Raw genomic sequence first — 16,240 nt, 5'->3', positions numbered from 1 at the left:
ATGGAATTTCATACGGCTGCCATACAAGGGAGAGGTTTAGCTAGCTATAAAACCAGGTTTAATCCACCATTTTCTACATAAGAAAATGCCTGTACAAAGTCAGGAATATGACAGTGGTTTCCGTGTGTTTGATGTGTTTGAGCTTTTGATTTTGCCATTTGATAAGGAACTTTCCGTTTTGAATTTTCGTTGGAGTTCGGTATTGTTGTTATTTTACTTTTTAAACGCGAGAAAGGAAACGTAATTACTCTTTCCGAATGGATAAAGGCCTTAAGGTCGTTGAGACAATCAGAATTAAAAAAAACTGGATGGATCTATGAAACAATATGCAACATGAATCTTATGTCTCTATGACACATATGTTATTGTCCCCAAAGATAAAGCCCTAAGCATTTTGTTTTTGTGTGTAAATCACATTACATAAACTGCTTGATACATGAATTAGGTATTGGCAATTCACTTGGAAACTCAACATATTCCCCACGACACTTACCAAGGATGAATTCCTGAATAAATAGGTCTGTTCCATGTTCCTTTGGAATTTCAATCAAAGATGAAGAACTGGATCACTTCACCGTTTTGGATACGATACCTAAATTACATAAGAGTCCTTACAAAAAACGTTATATTGCTGGGTCTATATTATTAACACAAGTTTTATCAGCAATCAAAGCCGGGCTTCAAAGTTATTGTGAAACAACCTATTCTAGAGGCGACGTGAATCAGATGTGGATACTTAAAAATTTCAAAGATCTGTTAGATTACATGCAATCTAAGACTCTTTCCTCGTGAAATAGTATTAAAAAAATCGACTTTTCTACACTTTAAACAACTATTCATCATTTCAAATTAAACACAAAATTAAAAGAGATAAGCCTGCTTTGTTTCATAAAAACTGAACGACCAACGTAGATACAAGTATTCATCCCGTCCACCTTTTCTCCGAATTTGATCTGCCGACCGAATTAGACTTATCACCAGGTTTATACTTACATGAGCAACACGTCGAGTGCCACATATATTTTGCCTCTTTTTTTTTGCCATGGTGTTGTCAGTTTATTTTCGACTTATGAGTTTGAATGTCCCTTTAGTATCTTTAGCCTCTCTTTTCGATCACAAGAATATGAATGGATATAGAAAAATGGTCACCTGTACTTCAACAATTGATGCTTGAAGCTGTTTAAATCTGTTCTCGTTCTTAATATTCAAACAATATCTGCCAATCGACGTAGATCGATCAGCAATAAATCATTTACTCTCCAACAACAGTTGAAAACATACCCAATTTAAGTTTATTTGTCCTGTTTTGTTATTTATTGTACGGCAATGTCTTTTTTTTTCTTTCGGACATTCTCCTGTTCGTGAAGCACTCTTCTCCTCATTTTTTGAAGTTAGACGTTAGGACTTTTTTTCTTACTTTTGTCTTCAATAAATATAGTCGTATGTCGTATAAAGCATTCGGGTAATATCCTTGTCATAGGCATAAAATACATATTCAGCATTCCGTATTTATTCAAATTATCAGGCGAATTTCTATCAATATGTATGCGGTTTCATCAAAAAAGAACTTTGACTATCATAGCTGTCTTGCACATCACAAATACATATACATAAATTGAGAATGGAAACGGGGAATGTGTCAAAGAGACAACCCGACAAAAGAGCAGAAAACAGCATGCAATCTCTGTCGTTTTTTTTTTATTTTGCATTTGTTTTTTGATATGTTAGCTTTTTTTTGTTTCAATCATTTATTTTCCTATTGTATTAGTTGAATGATTTGTCTATGAATAAAGGTAACAGTAGTATACCTGTGTTCAAAAGTCATAAATCGATTGAGAGAAAACAAATCCGGGTTTCAAACCAAAACCGAGGGAAACACATCAACTATAAGAGGAAAACAAATGATATTTTCCTTTTTTCATTATAAATGGAATGATGTACTGAAGAATGTTAAATGTCCATGCCAACACGTAAATTTGATATGAACAAGGACCTTACATTTGCTAAACTTGATTTTCAGACTGGTACTATCAAACAAACAAAAAACAGAAAATTAAATCAGTCCAGAATATGGACTAATGTACTAACCTTCAAGGCTTATACTTAAAATCAAGATACACATGTATGATAGTTATCTCTTGAAACGCCCCTCATTGGAACAATACACGACTGTTTTTTGTTTAAACAAAAGCAAGGCATCCCATCCGGTTACTATTCTAATTCAAAGCTAACCTGTTATTGATCTACCTTTTAATGAATGTCGCTAATTTTACGCCACCGTAAATATCAGTATTCAAACTTTAGTTTGTCGGGTTTACCTGATTAACTTCCAAGCTCATTCCTATAACAAATCCGTAAATTAAAGGAACAAGCAATTCCTTAAATTATAGACTTTTACATCAAATACATCAAATACAGTTTATATTTAAAGTGAATATTAGAGTCTGAGCGCTGATCGTACGAAAAATGTGTTGAAGGACAGTTGTTCGTATTATTTTTATGTCATTTTATTAGGTTTCCACCTGATAAATCTTAATATAATAATTCTTACCTTGAATTTAGGTAGACTTATATTTTAAGTTGTTATTTACATTAATCATAATTTATTTGTTTGACCCTGATCCTCGTGTTATCTCCTTTTCGTGTTATGGCGCCCTTAAGCTGAAACGATTTTCCGAGGTATTTAAAAAAAAACAAGGTGAAATTAGAGCATTTTCCCTTTTTCCAATGTTGTCCAACTTGTTCATGTTCTTCTATAGTCATATGCAAAAAAAGTAATACACAATTTATTTCTGATGCAATTACTTTGAGGTTACCCTCTGTATTGACTGGACTATAATTAGTGCTTTATGGCTTAACAAATCTTTTAATCGATTTACCAAAAAAAAAAAAAAATCTTTAAAGTTGAAACAATATTAGTGTTTCCAGATTGAAGATGCTATTCAAAAATGTATATACATTTTGTAAATATACAATCTGAAAGTAATCTAAAATGTTAAGATTTTTCTATGGCTCGTATTACTTCTTGAAACCTGTAAGTTTTATTTCTGGCTTTTTTGCCGAAGTATTCAGCCAACAGCCGTAGGTACCTTAACTAACTTCTTTAATTCCATATAGAGAACACATTGTGACTCTGCTTTCCGAATTATCTGCCGTCTTTTATTTCTTATTTAATTTAGTGGAATTACTGTAGGAAATTTGATTGTGTAGAATTTTCTGTTGATTATTCTACATTTACTCTAGGTATGCTAGGCGGGAGGTTTCTACGCATGTAACCCAATTAAATCCCACCACATTTGGTGCATGTACCGATTTAGCTTATCTGTACGGTGATGAATATCTTTGTTCGCACCTATAAACTTTTCGGAGGAGTCCGGTATTGTTGGTTGGTGTGGTCTTTTGTACTGTCCAATAATATTTGGGATTCACATTATCCTTTTTTGCGAAATATTGCAATCATGAATTTGTCCGTTGTCTCGCAATGCTTCAGCTTTTAGTTTAATGTGTAAAAATCTCACTAATAAATATAATAAAACGTGGACTACTTGTGAATGAAACAGCATCGAAACAACTAGAAGTATATTTAGCTACTAAATATAGCCTGGTGCATTGGGTGTCATACACCGTATGATAAGTGCTACATTGTCCTAAGTCTACACTATGTTTGAATTTTATATAAAAGGGACGACCAAATATACGCCACCAACGCCATGTTTTAAAATTTAGAATTTGAATATACTATTATATATAAAAATCCAATACATTTTGGAATCATTTAATTGGTTTCAACTGTCTTGCAACTATTATTATAACTTGTTCTTTTCTTGTTTTTTTTAGTCCTAACAGATGTTTTTGACTTCAGAAGAATCGCGCGGCATAAGATGCATGTAAAACAGAAAATGATGAGTTATCAATGCACCTGTTCCACACAGCTTTCACAGGCTTTTGGTATTCCGACTGATTATATTGTGTACCTAGACCCTAGAAAGGTCCCATTTGAATGGAGATCGGTATCAAATTATCATATTTAACAAAGCCTTTCAAGCTATTTGTCATCTGGTCGAATGTATTAAATGATGCTTAGATGTAAATACAATCTATTTGTGTTTTCCAATGAATTAAAATATTGTTGTATTTTTTCTTTGAACACAAGCGATTATATATGTTTGTATGTGGTCCCCTGCAAGTTGATATCACTGCATGCTGCTCAGTTATTCGTAAATCACATCGATGATATTTGAGCAAAATAGAATACTTTGAATATAAGCAGCTTTGTGTGCCTTTTTTAATGTGTGTAAACTTTTCTTGATGCACCTTCGTACACATTGCATATTTTCAATACAAAATCATTTGGCAAACATAGAAAAGATTGTGATCAAATGAAAAAAACCAAATATTTGATAAATATTCCACAAAACACTACACAAAAAACTTAACATTGAACAAATAAAAAAAAAAAAAAAAAAATGGACCACGCGAAAAAAGGATAAACCATGTGCTCCGGTAGGAGCAGTCATTGCTTTACTAGCAAATCCTTAGTGCTACCCAGCTCTTATTCGATGCTATTTGTCGTTTTAAAATCAGTTAACAATGTTTATCCGTCAAAGTGGAACAACTCCGACTTAATCAGATTCCATGTTAAAGATTAAAAAAAATAATCGAATAAATAACGGAAAGTGAAATAAAAATATGACAAATAATTAAATTCATAAAATAGATTTTTATCGACTTATATAACGTTTAAACCTAAACTGTTAAAGAAAGATGAATTCGAGTAATACAATTAATAATGGTGATAATTGAAACTAGTAGCCTCTTACTGAATATCTTGTTAGTTTTAAAACATTAATTAAAACAAACAAAATGGATTTACACTAAATCCATTGGATGTTGGATGTGTACGGATTGATAATTTAGTCTGAGATGCATGATTTTTTTATTAGTAGTTATTGGCTTTGAACTAGCTGTCAGTAACTGCGAGTACTCACAGATCTGTACTTAGTGTCTTTTTGTTGTTTGGATGTACAAGTACCCGGCCACGTCCACTTGTATTAGTAGTATTTTTTTATTTTTATCCATCTGATGAGTTAAGACTCTTTCAACTGATTTTTATAGTTCGTTCTTATGTTGTACTGTTACACCACTGTCCCAAGTTAGGGGGAGGGTTAGAATCCCGCTAACATGTTTAACCCCGCCACATTCTGTATGTATGTGCCTGTCCCAAGTCAGGAGCCTGTAATTCAGTGGTTGTTGTTTGTTTATGTGTTACAAATTTGTTATTCGTTCATTTTTTTGTACATAAATTAGGCCGTTAGTTTTCTCGTTTGAATTGTTTTACATTGTAATTTCGGGGCCTTTTATAGCTGACTGTGCGGTATGGGCGGTATGGGCTTTGCTCATTGTTGAAGGCCGTACGGTGACCTGTAATTGTTAATTTCTGTGTCATTTGGTCTCTTGTGGAGAGTTGTCTCATTGGCAATCTTACCACATCTTCTTTTTTATATAAACAAAAGAGTCCACATAAAAAGCTTCAATTCGTTAAACGAAATCACATTGTTACTGTCTCATTAAGTAAATAAACATGAAGCATAAAAGGTCGTTGATGTGAATTTATAATCTCTTACCGGATTCAATTCTTTTATGAGAACAAAAGATATTATAAACTCAACGAATTATGGCAAAATATACATGAAAATTGTAACAGTCTGACATTTGAAAAAGTATACAGTTTTTATACTAGTAACAGTTTTTAAATAAAATAAGAATAAACAATCTAATTGTTTGAAAGATTTGTCGTTTAATACTAAAACTGTAAAGTCTGCAGCAGAAAAGGCTATTGATATACCCTCTAAATGCAATATTCCAAACAAGATAAACAAATTTAAATATAAGAATGAATATAAAAACTATTATAACATAAAATAATCGGAAATAAGATCTACCAGTTCAACAAATTCTGAGATATCAGATGAGATAATAATAATCGGTAAAAATAGTGATAAAGGGCCAAAAAAGCAAAGAACAGAAAAAAAGAATAAAAATGTTGGTATAAAAACCATTGGGTGCTAATAAAGTAAAGAGTAACGTGCAGAAATAATAATAATAAAAAAAACCCCAAGAAATAGAAAAAATTGAAAAAAATGCCATTGAAATTAAGAAACTTATATGAAGTCCCCCATGACGACCTTCATTTAGGTTTAAACAATTATAAATATCGTCGATGACGTCACCAATTAAACAGGTATTTACTTAGTTGTGTTGTTCTGGATATTTTATTTGAAATAAAGCAGCTAAGGCTTAGGAGACGATGTTATATCAGTTCTTGGCTATCCCGTATTTTGAGCAAATATATGTATTTACCTTTTCTTTCAGATGAATTCAAAACTACGTTGTACAGACATGTTGAGTTGAAATTACCTCACGTAAATAAATAAATGTTGAATGAGAACTTAGGTCTCCAATTGTGTGTGCCATTTTGAATTGGAGTGTCAAATAGCAGCTCAAGATTAACTTGAGCTTTTATTAAAAATCGAACCATTATTTTGTCGTATCTACTTCTCGTTAAATACTGAATAACGAGTATACCAACCACACTATATATAAAGTTCTCGCATATTTGTATTTGGTCTTTTGAATTTTAATCTTTCTAAAATCAAACAGTGTTTTGATAATAGTGCATGAATACACTCAAATACCTAACGACTAAGAAAAACATCATTCGGGTAAAACATTTCACATCAATCAACTATAAAAAAATAATTGCATTTTGAAGACGACTTGGTTACTTAAACTTGTATTAAGTCTAGGTTTTACGTTAACAGACTTTCGGATTGCTTAGATTAACTATTTTTTAAGAGGATATATATTGCCCATCAATAACAAATGCTTGATTGGTACAGAGTTTTTTTCTCTGATGGAAATGTCATATAAAGGTGAATTATGACAGGAAATATAAAATATTCCAAAAAATCTAGCGAAAATTGAATTAGAAAATGAACATATCAATCGTCTTTGTTTATTTTACAATGTCTTAAGCTGTAGCACAACCAACTAAGTTTCAAATTGAAAAAAAAAATATGTGACTCCATATGCAATGTATCTATAACCAACATATGTTTTTTTTTACATCATCACACGAAATTCTTACCGAAGTATAACTATTAGTAATTAAGAAAGTCGCTACCGCCTTCACCATCTTCCTTGTTGCCCTTTTCATTGTTCTGATCATCAGCATTTGCATCATCACTACTTTCACTTTCAGTTGTTTCCTCTTCAGTGTCAAACAAGTTGTCTACATCTTCCTCTTCGAAATCCAGTTCACCAAACTGTTTCTCTAACCGAGATTTTTGTATTTTACCGTGTGTAAAAGTTGGAACATATACAGATGCGTCACATTTGGCCTCGATCTCTTCCGATTCCATAGTTTTATGGTATTTTAAAAGAGCCTGAGCAACTTCTGCATATTGAGTACGACCGCCTTTCTTAGGTAGATTATCTATCTTGTCTGCTATTTCAGATGGGTCAACGACAGCAAGAACTTCATTCACCGTGGTAGCGTTTTTACCTTTCTTTTCTTCACACTCACGTTTTTTCTTCTCTTTTATTTTATTGATTTCAGATATCATTTTAGATGCCTGCGAATGTATTCCATCTAAGGCTTTTTGGAACCGCCTCTCTGTTTCATCTAATATCTTTGCTTTGATTTTAAAGCAGTCAAATTTTTCACATGATTCCTTTAAATCGTCGAGATCTACTTCTTTGATAAACTTCTTGATCGATTTAATATCATGACCCTCATGATCCTCGGTATCAACACAATCATCGCAAATCAACGCTGTGCAATCACCACATACGAATGTACACTCTTCATCGGAATGTGTTGAACAACATATTTTAGAATTTTCATCTGACGCGTTAGGTAATACAGCTGCCATTGCCTCTACAAAAGTAAGAATACTAAGTAAATTGAATATAGCTGGTATCTATGTTTGTGTATAAACAAATCTTATTTTTTTCATAGATTCGATGTCTCTAGTCAATTTTTATCTTAGATGGGATAGGGTGTTCCTCAATTCCTATATTTTAGACAAATTTGATTTATTTTTGTAAACAGATAGTTCATGATAATTCACGAATACACACTAGCCTTTATGATTTCATGGTAGTTTACGAACAAACACTAACCTATTTTATATGAAATGGCTTCGATGTACTCTGAACAATTTTTTTATGAACGACAAGCTATAAACTGCGGTTTTATACAGTGAAGCGTTTTTGACACTTAATAAAAAAGACAATTTTGTATTTCATTAAGTAAAATCATTTTTATGAACTTTTTGCCAACAGGCAGCTATCTCAAAAATAGTTAAGAGAATAATATATAACAATACCAAGAAAAAACGCAACAAACAATTTATACGGATCTAAGAAATCTCGCAATATATTACATGTGATAGACATTCTTTAAATGGTACATATTTTGTCTATGTAATTTGATGTCAAATCTAAGGCTACGAATTCTAATCCACAGGTTATGTTATAGATAATGCATATTTTAAAATCTTTCTTTTTGTATAACACCCCTCGGTGTTTTATACAACAAGAAACACCTTAAAATATGCATTATATGACTTATATACTGTTCCAAAATATAGATTTTCAAGAATTGTATCCTATTTTACCGATCACTTTGGAGTGGGATATTCTTTTCTTAAACGATTAGATATAACAACGGACTACGGCTCATTTCTAATGTGAAATAAAACTCACTAATTAATCCAGATACACGTATAAACGTTAAAAATCACTGTCCAGTTACGATATAAATGGTATATATAGTAATTGCATGAAGCAAGAAGCAACTAAATTGTTAAGATGTACGAAAAATTCACTTTGTAAGTAATTTATCATATAATCTTAATAAAAGGAGTGCTGTGTTTTTGTTTACTTATTTCATGACATTTTTATCGGGAAAAAGCAGATTATTTTTTTAACAATTTTTATCAAACTTCTGAGAATAACTGTTTTCTCGCTTTTGTCAGGCAATACATTTTTTTCTTCCAAAATTGAGAATCAGGATGAAATATTATAGCCCCCCTTTTAAAGAACGTGCCTGTTCACCTGTAGAAAATAGGAATATTTTGCCATTTAATAGAGTAAAGGGTATTTATTTCAGCCTAATACATTTCTGCTTAAAAGTTTTTAAAAGTATTTAAGATAGAAAATTGTACAATAAAACCAAATTGACAACAACACGAAGATTAAATGTTTTTAGTAATCTTTAGTTTTGCATCTTAGTATATGTAAGAGAATGATAATCCCTTTCTTCATGAATAAGTATGAGCGTTAGCGAGTACTTATCATGAAGTAAGGGATTATCATTCTCTTACAAACTTAGAATATTGTAAAGTGCTCAAGGCTCAAATGATCTATTCAAGAATTAGTTTCATTGTCAGTGCAATGTTTATAATTGATGCATGACTTCCTTTTTCGGCATGTCATTTATGGATAAGTTTTAGTGGTGTGAGGATTTTCTTATCATTTGGGAAATATTTTTAAAAAATGCGTTATAGATATTAGGTGACACAACAGTAGAAAGAAAAGGTAGGAATTGTATGTTTCCTGATTGTGAGTATGAATGTAAATCATGTAATATTTTAGTGAGGAATTATCCTTTTTTATTTACAGTTTAAATCAATTAATACATTTGAGTTACAACTAAATTTTATTTCACAGTCAATAGTTTAGTCCGGCTTTTTACATCAAATACTGTTTCATTATGTGAGGGAAATGTTCAAAAATAATGCCCTTAAAAGTTTTTAATACTGTTTCATTATGTGAGGGAAATGTTCAAAAATAATGCCCTTAAAAGTTTTTAATATGTTCAAAATTAAATTCCTGTTTTTTTTATCGGAATACATGTATTGGAAATAACTATTCTCCCCAACCGCTGATCAAGTAATCAAAGTTTTGGAAAGCTAAAGATTTAGGTTATTTTTTATCTGAAAGATTTTTTTTTCTTTTTTTTTTTTTCATTGCCTAGGTATTGTTTAATTTTATAGTAATTTGAAGTTATTAATACTTTCATAATAAAATTCACGGAACCAATTTTACTTCATTGAAACTTGGTATCGTCCAGGTTGTTTCTTCAAAAGAATGACCTGTCGTTCTGAAAGGAATTAACTCCATATAGGTTTATAAGTTGTCCTTAGACGATTTATGTTGTTTTGTTTTGTGTTTAATTTATAAAACGTGTTATTGATTACCTTTCCATGCGTATTAGATGACGGTTTTCAGGTGACAGTCTCACGTATTGGGAGTGGCAGTAAAGAAAATAACAGTTTATAAATTTGTGTGTCTGAGCCCATTTATGGATTTACCTTTCAATCTGTGTTTTACCTGGCGGAAAATGTTTCCTCATTATTCATATTTCGTGACCATCGGTTACTATTGGAATAAAGAAACCACAAATTGACAATGTAACTACGTGTTAATCCATCTAATATATATCTTATCATTGCATGGTAAATGACATAATTTGCCAATAATGTTAACATAGGAGTCCTTATTGTATTTCTGAAACTTTGCATGAAAACATTTAAACGCTATAGGCTATCTGAAATGTATGACATGCCGTTGTATAAATATCATTATGATATAAATCGGATCAGGTATTAATATATAAGTAACACATAGCTGAGAGGGTGATAGAGCAGATTGTTACCCCGAGAAAACACTGTCAAACTGAGGCGAGGCGAAGCCTCAGTTGACAATGTCTTTTTGAGGGGTAACAATCTGCTCTATCACCCTCTCAGATATGTGTTATTTAATTTATTATACTGAATGTTCTGTTATTACTGTCTATTAAATTTCAAATTCAAAGTAATAAACTATGTCGTCTTGTACATAACAATCATCCGTATTTATTAAAGCGCACACTTGAGCAAGCGTCTCCGCGAAGGATAATAAAGTATATGCCATTGGATAGAGTAAATTGTCTCCCTCGTATTAACCAATCAAAATCTGGTATTTTGACATGAAGTATGATAAAATAAAATAATTAATGAATAGTTAACCAGGTAATGAGACTATGAATGAATTGTTTTTGAAAAAAGCACATATTTGTTTACAAAATACAATAACAACTGCATCAAATGATTACGACCACTTTTGTTAAATACTAAAAGCAAGCCATTGCCAGATTAAGATAAAAAATTCAAGTATATAAAATATATTCACATATTTAGTTAAATTAATAGGACCATTTAACGTTAGGAATAAAACTATTCTTTCAAAGAAAAGATAACTGAACTGATATACCATAATACATTGAAAATAAGAACAACTTAACGAGTTTTCTTTTTTAACAACAGCATGCTTATTTATTTTGTCTTGGTTTTTAAAATTTATCTGCTAGAAGCAGCGTGAACCTGATTTCGATTCTAACATATTGAAAGATCTGTATGAGATTGCATACATTCAAAATCCTTCTTCCAACGCTATATAAAAACTCTGGACTTTCTCTTCCCTTTGAAACAAGTTTTTAGTTCTCAACTGATAGACATTAAAAGATTTTGTTCAAATGGGTTTCAAAACATAGAATGATCAACGTAAGGTGTAAATTTGAATACTTTATTACTAAAAGGGACAATCTAAAAATCCATTGTGATTCAAACAAATCCCTTTGTTTCTTTAAATGAACGACTATATATGAAGTAGTCTTAAAGGAAACTTTCTTACTATGAATAATTTCCCATACATGCACAGCCATATATTTAATAAATCAACGGATATCTTTATTTTTTTCTTTTAGATCTTCAAGTCTATGTGATTTAAAATTGATTTCAAAAATAGACAAGTATCAATCCTATAACTGTTTAACAATTTCATGCTGACATAGTACAAAGGGATACATACAAAGCAACATATAACATTACGAGAAATTGATATAGCTTGATTCAAATTACACGAGATACTAAATGTATAGTTAAAAATTGGTTTTGAAATAATATATTTTTCCTTCGTATAAAAAGACGTGTTTACGGCTTGACTTTCAATAATAAACAAATTTGACTTACATCCTATGTACATGAAAGAGCCTTTCCAATTAAGATGAATTCAAAATTTTCGGTTTCTAAGTCGTATATTATAATTCCAATATTCGTACTTGAGGTCTTTGAACTTTGACAGAATTTAAGCATGTGTGTAACTCCATCTGACCCCTCATTTGTCTGTATAAACATTACAGTAAAAAAGCAATTATGCATCAATAAATTATGTCTTGTTATTTCATAATTCAATATAATCAAAGAAGGTATTCACTGACCAAATCTAAATTTTGAAAAATAGCAGGTAATTCTACGAAAATCATACATACTGAAAATACACTATTCTTTATTCAAATGGGTCATGAAGTTAATATTGTAAATCCTTACCTTTAAATTGATTTCATGATAAACGAAACATATTGTGCACGCTTGATAGGGGCCTTTTGTCTATTGTCACTTTAATATAACCTGTCAGAACAGAACACTTTAGATAAAACCCGATAAACATTTTCCACAAACATAATTATTGAACACTCTTTTTTTTAAGATATAATATATCAATGTATAAAAACCGTGAATAATTGAATAATTCAGTAGTCATAAATAAAGTAATAATTGAAACGATTACTCATCAAAATTACCCAAAGCATATTTGCCTTACGATTGATTCATTGTTGGTTGCTCAATTTCCGTGGCAAATATTCCATGCATGTTCTGGACGAAATTCGCCGTAAGTGTCCAGTTTTCATTACAGTTTTGATTAAATTGTCAAATATTTCATTGAAATTCAATACAAAGCTGGTGTTGCGACGCAAAAATTCATTAGTTAGAAGATTTAAAGAGTATTGAAAATTGAAAAAAAATGGTTGACTATAAAGAGATTTTGAATTGGTGGTTTATACGCCCCATATCGTACAAGGACATTATAATTTTCGAAATGCTTTGTATGTATCATCAAAGTACTTAACCTACTGATATAAAAGCATGCCGTTATCACTCCAATATATGTCGCTTTACTTCATAAATAGTTTTTTTAGCAACGTTATAAACAGTACAGAAAGACTTGATATTATATAATCAATGTAAGATGACAAGAACAAGTGTTACTATAAATTTCAAGCACTAAAACACACAAGAAACATTAAGTAAAGCTTCAAAACTATGATTTAGCAAATATTTTTTCCCAGTGTTGGATCAGTAACATTATATTCCTAACCTTCATCAATAAGTATATTATGTTATATTATCGAGTTGAAGTCAAGCCATATCCAATTCTCATGAGTTGTTAAAGCTATTTCTCTTATGCAAAAATTCTCTTTGCGTGGCCTTTTTTTGCTTTAATGCGTAATCAGCTAAGATGCAGACTAAAAGGAGACTGATTATAGCATTATTTTAAAAAGTTTTGAAATTTGAGGTTTTGTCCATTATGTTTCCGTTTTGGGATGATTTATATGTTTAGATTATGACATATTTACAGCGTCTTAATTTATCAACTGATGAGTAACAGTTTACGTGTGAGTTCCTGGCTTTGCTTCTAATATGTGCAACTGTGAAATCGGGTGACAGGTGATGAATGCATATGAACTTAAAACTTCAAATGCCGTCACGTAACATTACAAAAATTATTGAAAATCGATTATACACATCAAAATATTGTTCAATATACAAGGTATTTGAACTAATCAATTTTAAAAATCATAGACAATAATGATATTTCTTACATTATCTTAAACCATTAACTTAATAATATGATATTAGATTTCGGTATTCATAAAGAAGTTTTGAGCAGGTTTCCACTGCCAATCATTGTCAAGTTTACTTCTGCATAACAACTCTATAATGCTTCAAATAAGCTGAAGTTCCCTGTTTGAATGCATTCTATTGTAACTTAATCCGTCAGTACACGGCTTATGTCTAGTATTGTACATGTATTTTGTGCAATATGAGTTTGGAATCGTATCATAGCAAGAGATGCCTGTCCTATCTAAGTACCTGATCTTACTTTGTTTAGAATTCAGGCGATTCTATTATTTACATTTTTTTTCTATTTGTCTGTTTTAAACAATATACCAGCATTGTTATAAAAGAAATGATATTGATATATCATTATACTGGGCAGTCTATGCTTAAATCACTAATTTTTAAAAACTAGAAGCTTACCTTGTAAAAACAATTTTTCAAAATGGCTAATTTCATAAAGCTTAAACTAAAAAACGAAAGTAGATGATTCTGTGAAAATCAGACCTTCTGAAAAATATCAATTCTCTATATTTAGACGATACCTTTATTTAGCATTTAAATCCATGTTTATTTTCGACCTTTTTCAAGGGCGTTATTCGGTTGATCAGAGACTCAGTCTGTTCATCTAAATTTGAATAAAGTACATGGAAGAAAATCCGTTGAGTTTGTTAGCAGCATTACGTTAAATATACCTTAAATTCTCAAGTAGTTATTTTTATATTCATTTTGTTGTGTTAATGTACGTATATTGTAAAATGATTTAGTAGCTGGAAAAGTATTAACGTTGCAATTCAGAATTTATAGTTTTACTTCGGGAATCCGTACCACATAAGAACGATAAGATAACACTTAAGTTTTATAATTGTCTATTAAAAAAATTTAGAGAAAAATAAAGACCAGCGAAAATTAAGAGTGAAATTGTTTAAAAGAATACAAAGAAGAAGGAGAGGCTAAACATGATTTCATTTATTATTTCATGTGCAGAAAATGAAGAAAAACCGTATAATTACAATTATTTAATCGCTGATAAGTTAAATAGTTTAATCCGTTGATGATAAGTATTCAACTTATCTATGAAATATTGATGTTAGCATTTTTATAATGAATACTCTAAAAACTTATTGTCGTACTTCCGTTTGCCTTTAGTACATTACTCAGTCGGTCAGCTCACATCTAAAATATTTCCATTGTGGCTCGCGTCCGATATCTATCGATACATGTATCAATGTGTAGAAACACCGATAATCTATACATATCGAAATTTGGGGTGCATTACCTGAAACTCCCAATTTGAACAATAAGCGACTGTTTGCTAAAGAAAGCGAGTCATCCGATTCGAAAAGTATTCCGATTTAAAGCTAAGAAGGCTTCGTGCTAATAAATGCTGGTTGTCGAATTGATCTGACCTGGGGTGCAACTTACCACGTACAACACTGTTCTACATCAAGAATATGATATTAAACAAAGAGGGAAAACACTAAGACTAAATAAAAAGACAATATAACTCAATTATTAATCAATTCATTATTCTAACCACTTGACGTGTTGACTTAAATAATACTACATTTGTACCAATATGTTGGTTCTACTTCTTGACCTGTTCCCGCTTATTCACTTCTGACAAGAATCAAAACAAAATTGGTTGTTTATATGATATTATGTTATTGCATTCGATAAAAAAGGATGCAGCTTAATCTATCAAGGCTGATCTTAAACGTTTGGTTTTAATTGTAAGGTAAGTTCTACTCATTGTAGATACTCTGTGAAATATTTGATAGATTTTGACAGAAACACAAAACGTATATTATAAAAAAGAAGATGTGGTATAATTGCCAAAGACACAACTCTTCACAAGAGGTCAAATGAAAAAGAAATTAACAACTATAGGTCTCCGTACGGCCTTCAACAATGAGCAAATCCCACACCGCATAGTCAGCTATCAAAGGCCCCGAAATGATAAATGTAAAACAATTCAACCGAGAAAAACTAACGGCCTAATTCATGTACAAAATAATGAACGAAAATCAAATATGTTACACAGCAACAAACGACAACCACTGAATTACAGGCTCCTGACTTGGGACAGGAACATACAGAATGTGGCGGGGATAAACTTATTTGAAGGCGCCAACCATACCTAAACCTGGGACAGCGGTGTACAACATAAAAACAAACTATAAAAATCAGTTGAAACGGCTTAACCCATAAGACGGATACAAATAGAAATACATCTAACAAAAACACAGATTGGACGTGTTCTGATACTTATAAATCCCCACAACAAAAAGACACTAAGTAGAGATCTGAGAGTACTCGCAGTTACTGGCAGCTAGTTGAAATCCAATAACAACTAATAAAAACAATCTTGAATCTAAGATCAAAATATCAATCAGTTCACATCCAATATCCAATGGATTTAGTGTAAAGACGTCATAAACAGTCAGAGAATAAAC

At 31.1% G+C, this 16,240-nt stretch overlaps 1 protein-coding gene across 2 annotated transcripts; it reads right to left on the bottom strand.

Moving 5' to 3' along the window:
- Window positions 1-5,534: 5,534 nt before the first annotated feature.
- Window positions 5,535-14,348, bottom strand: LOC127714677 (uncharacterized). Of its 2 annotated transcripts, none has more exons than XM_052220741.1 (2): window positions 14,208-14,348; window positions 5,535-7,939 (listed from the first exon to the last, which is right to left on the bottom strand). In XM_052220741.1, the coding sequence occupies exon 2, from the start codon at window positions 7,932-7,934 to the stop codon at window positions 7,161-7,163; it is 774 nt and encodes a 257-aa protein (XP_052076701.1). In that variant the 5' UTR covers window positions 7,935-7,939; window positions 14,208-14,348; the 3' UTR covers window positions 5,535-7,160. The 2 variants fall into 2 exon arrangements, with proteins under 2 accessions (XP_052076701.1, XP_052076700.1); XM_052220740.1 differs by lacking the exon at window positions 14,208-14,348 and adding an exon at window positions 12,078-12,317.
- Between the last annotated feature and the right edge of the window lie 1,892 nt (window positions 14,349-16,240).

Source organism: Mytilus californianus, unplaced genomic scaffold (genome assembly GCF_021869535.1).
Source record: "Mytilus californianus isolate M0D057914Y unplaced genomic scaffold, xbMytCali1.0.p SCAF_9, whole genome shotgun sequence".
NCBI classification, from domain to species: Eukaryota; Metazoa; Mollusca; class Bivalvia; order Mytilida; family Mytilidae; genus Mytilus; species Mytilus californianus.
Note: the sequence above shows the minus strand (reverse complement) of the source record. Positions and strands in the feature narration are given on the sequence as shown.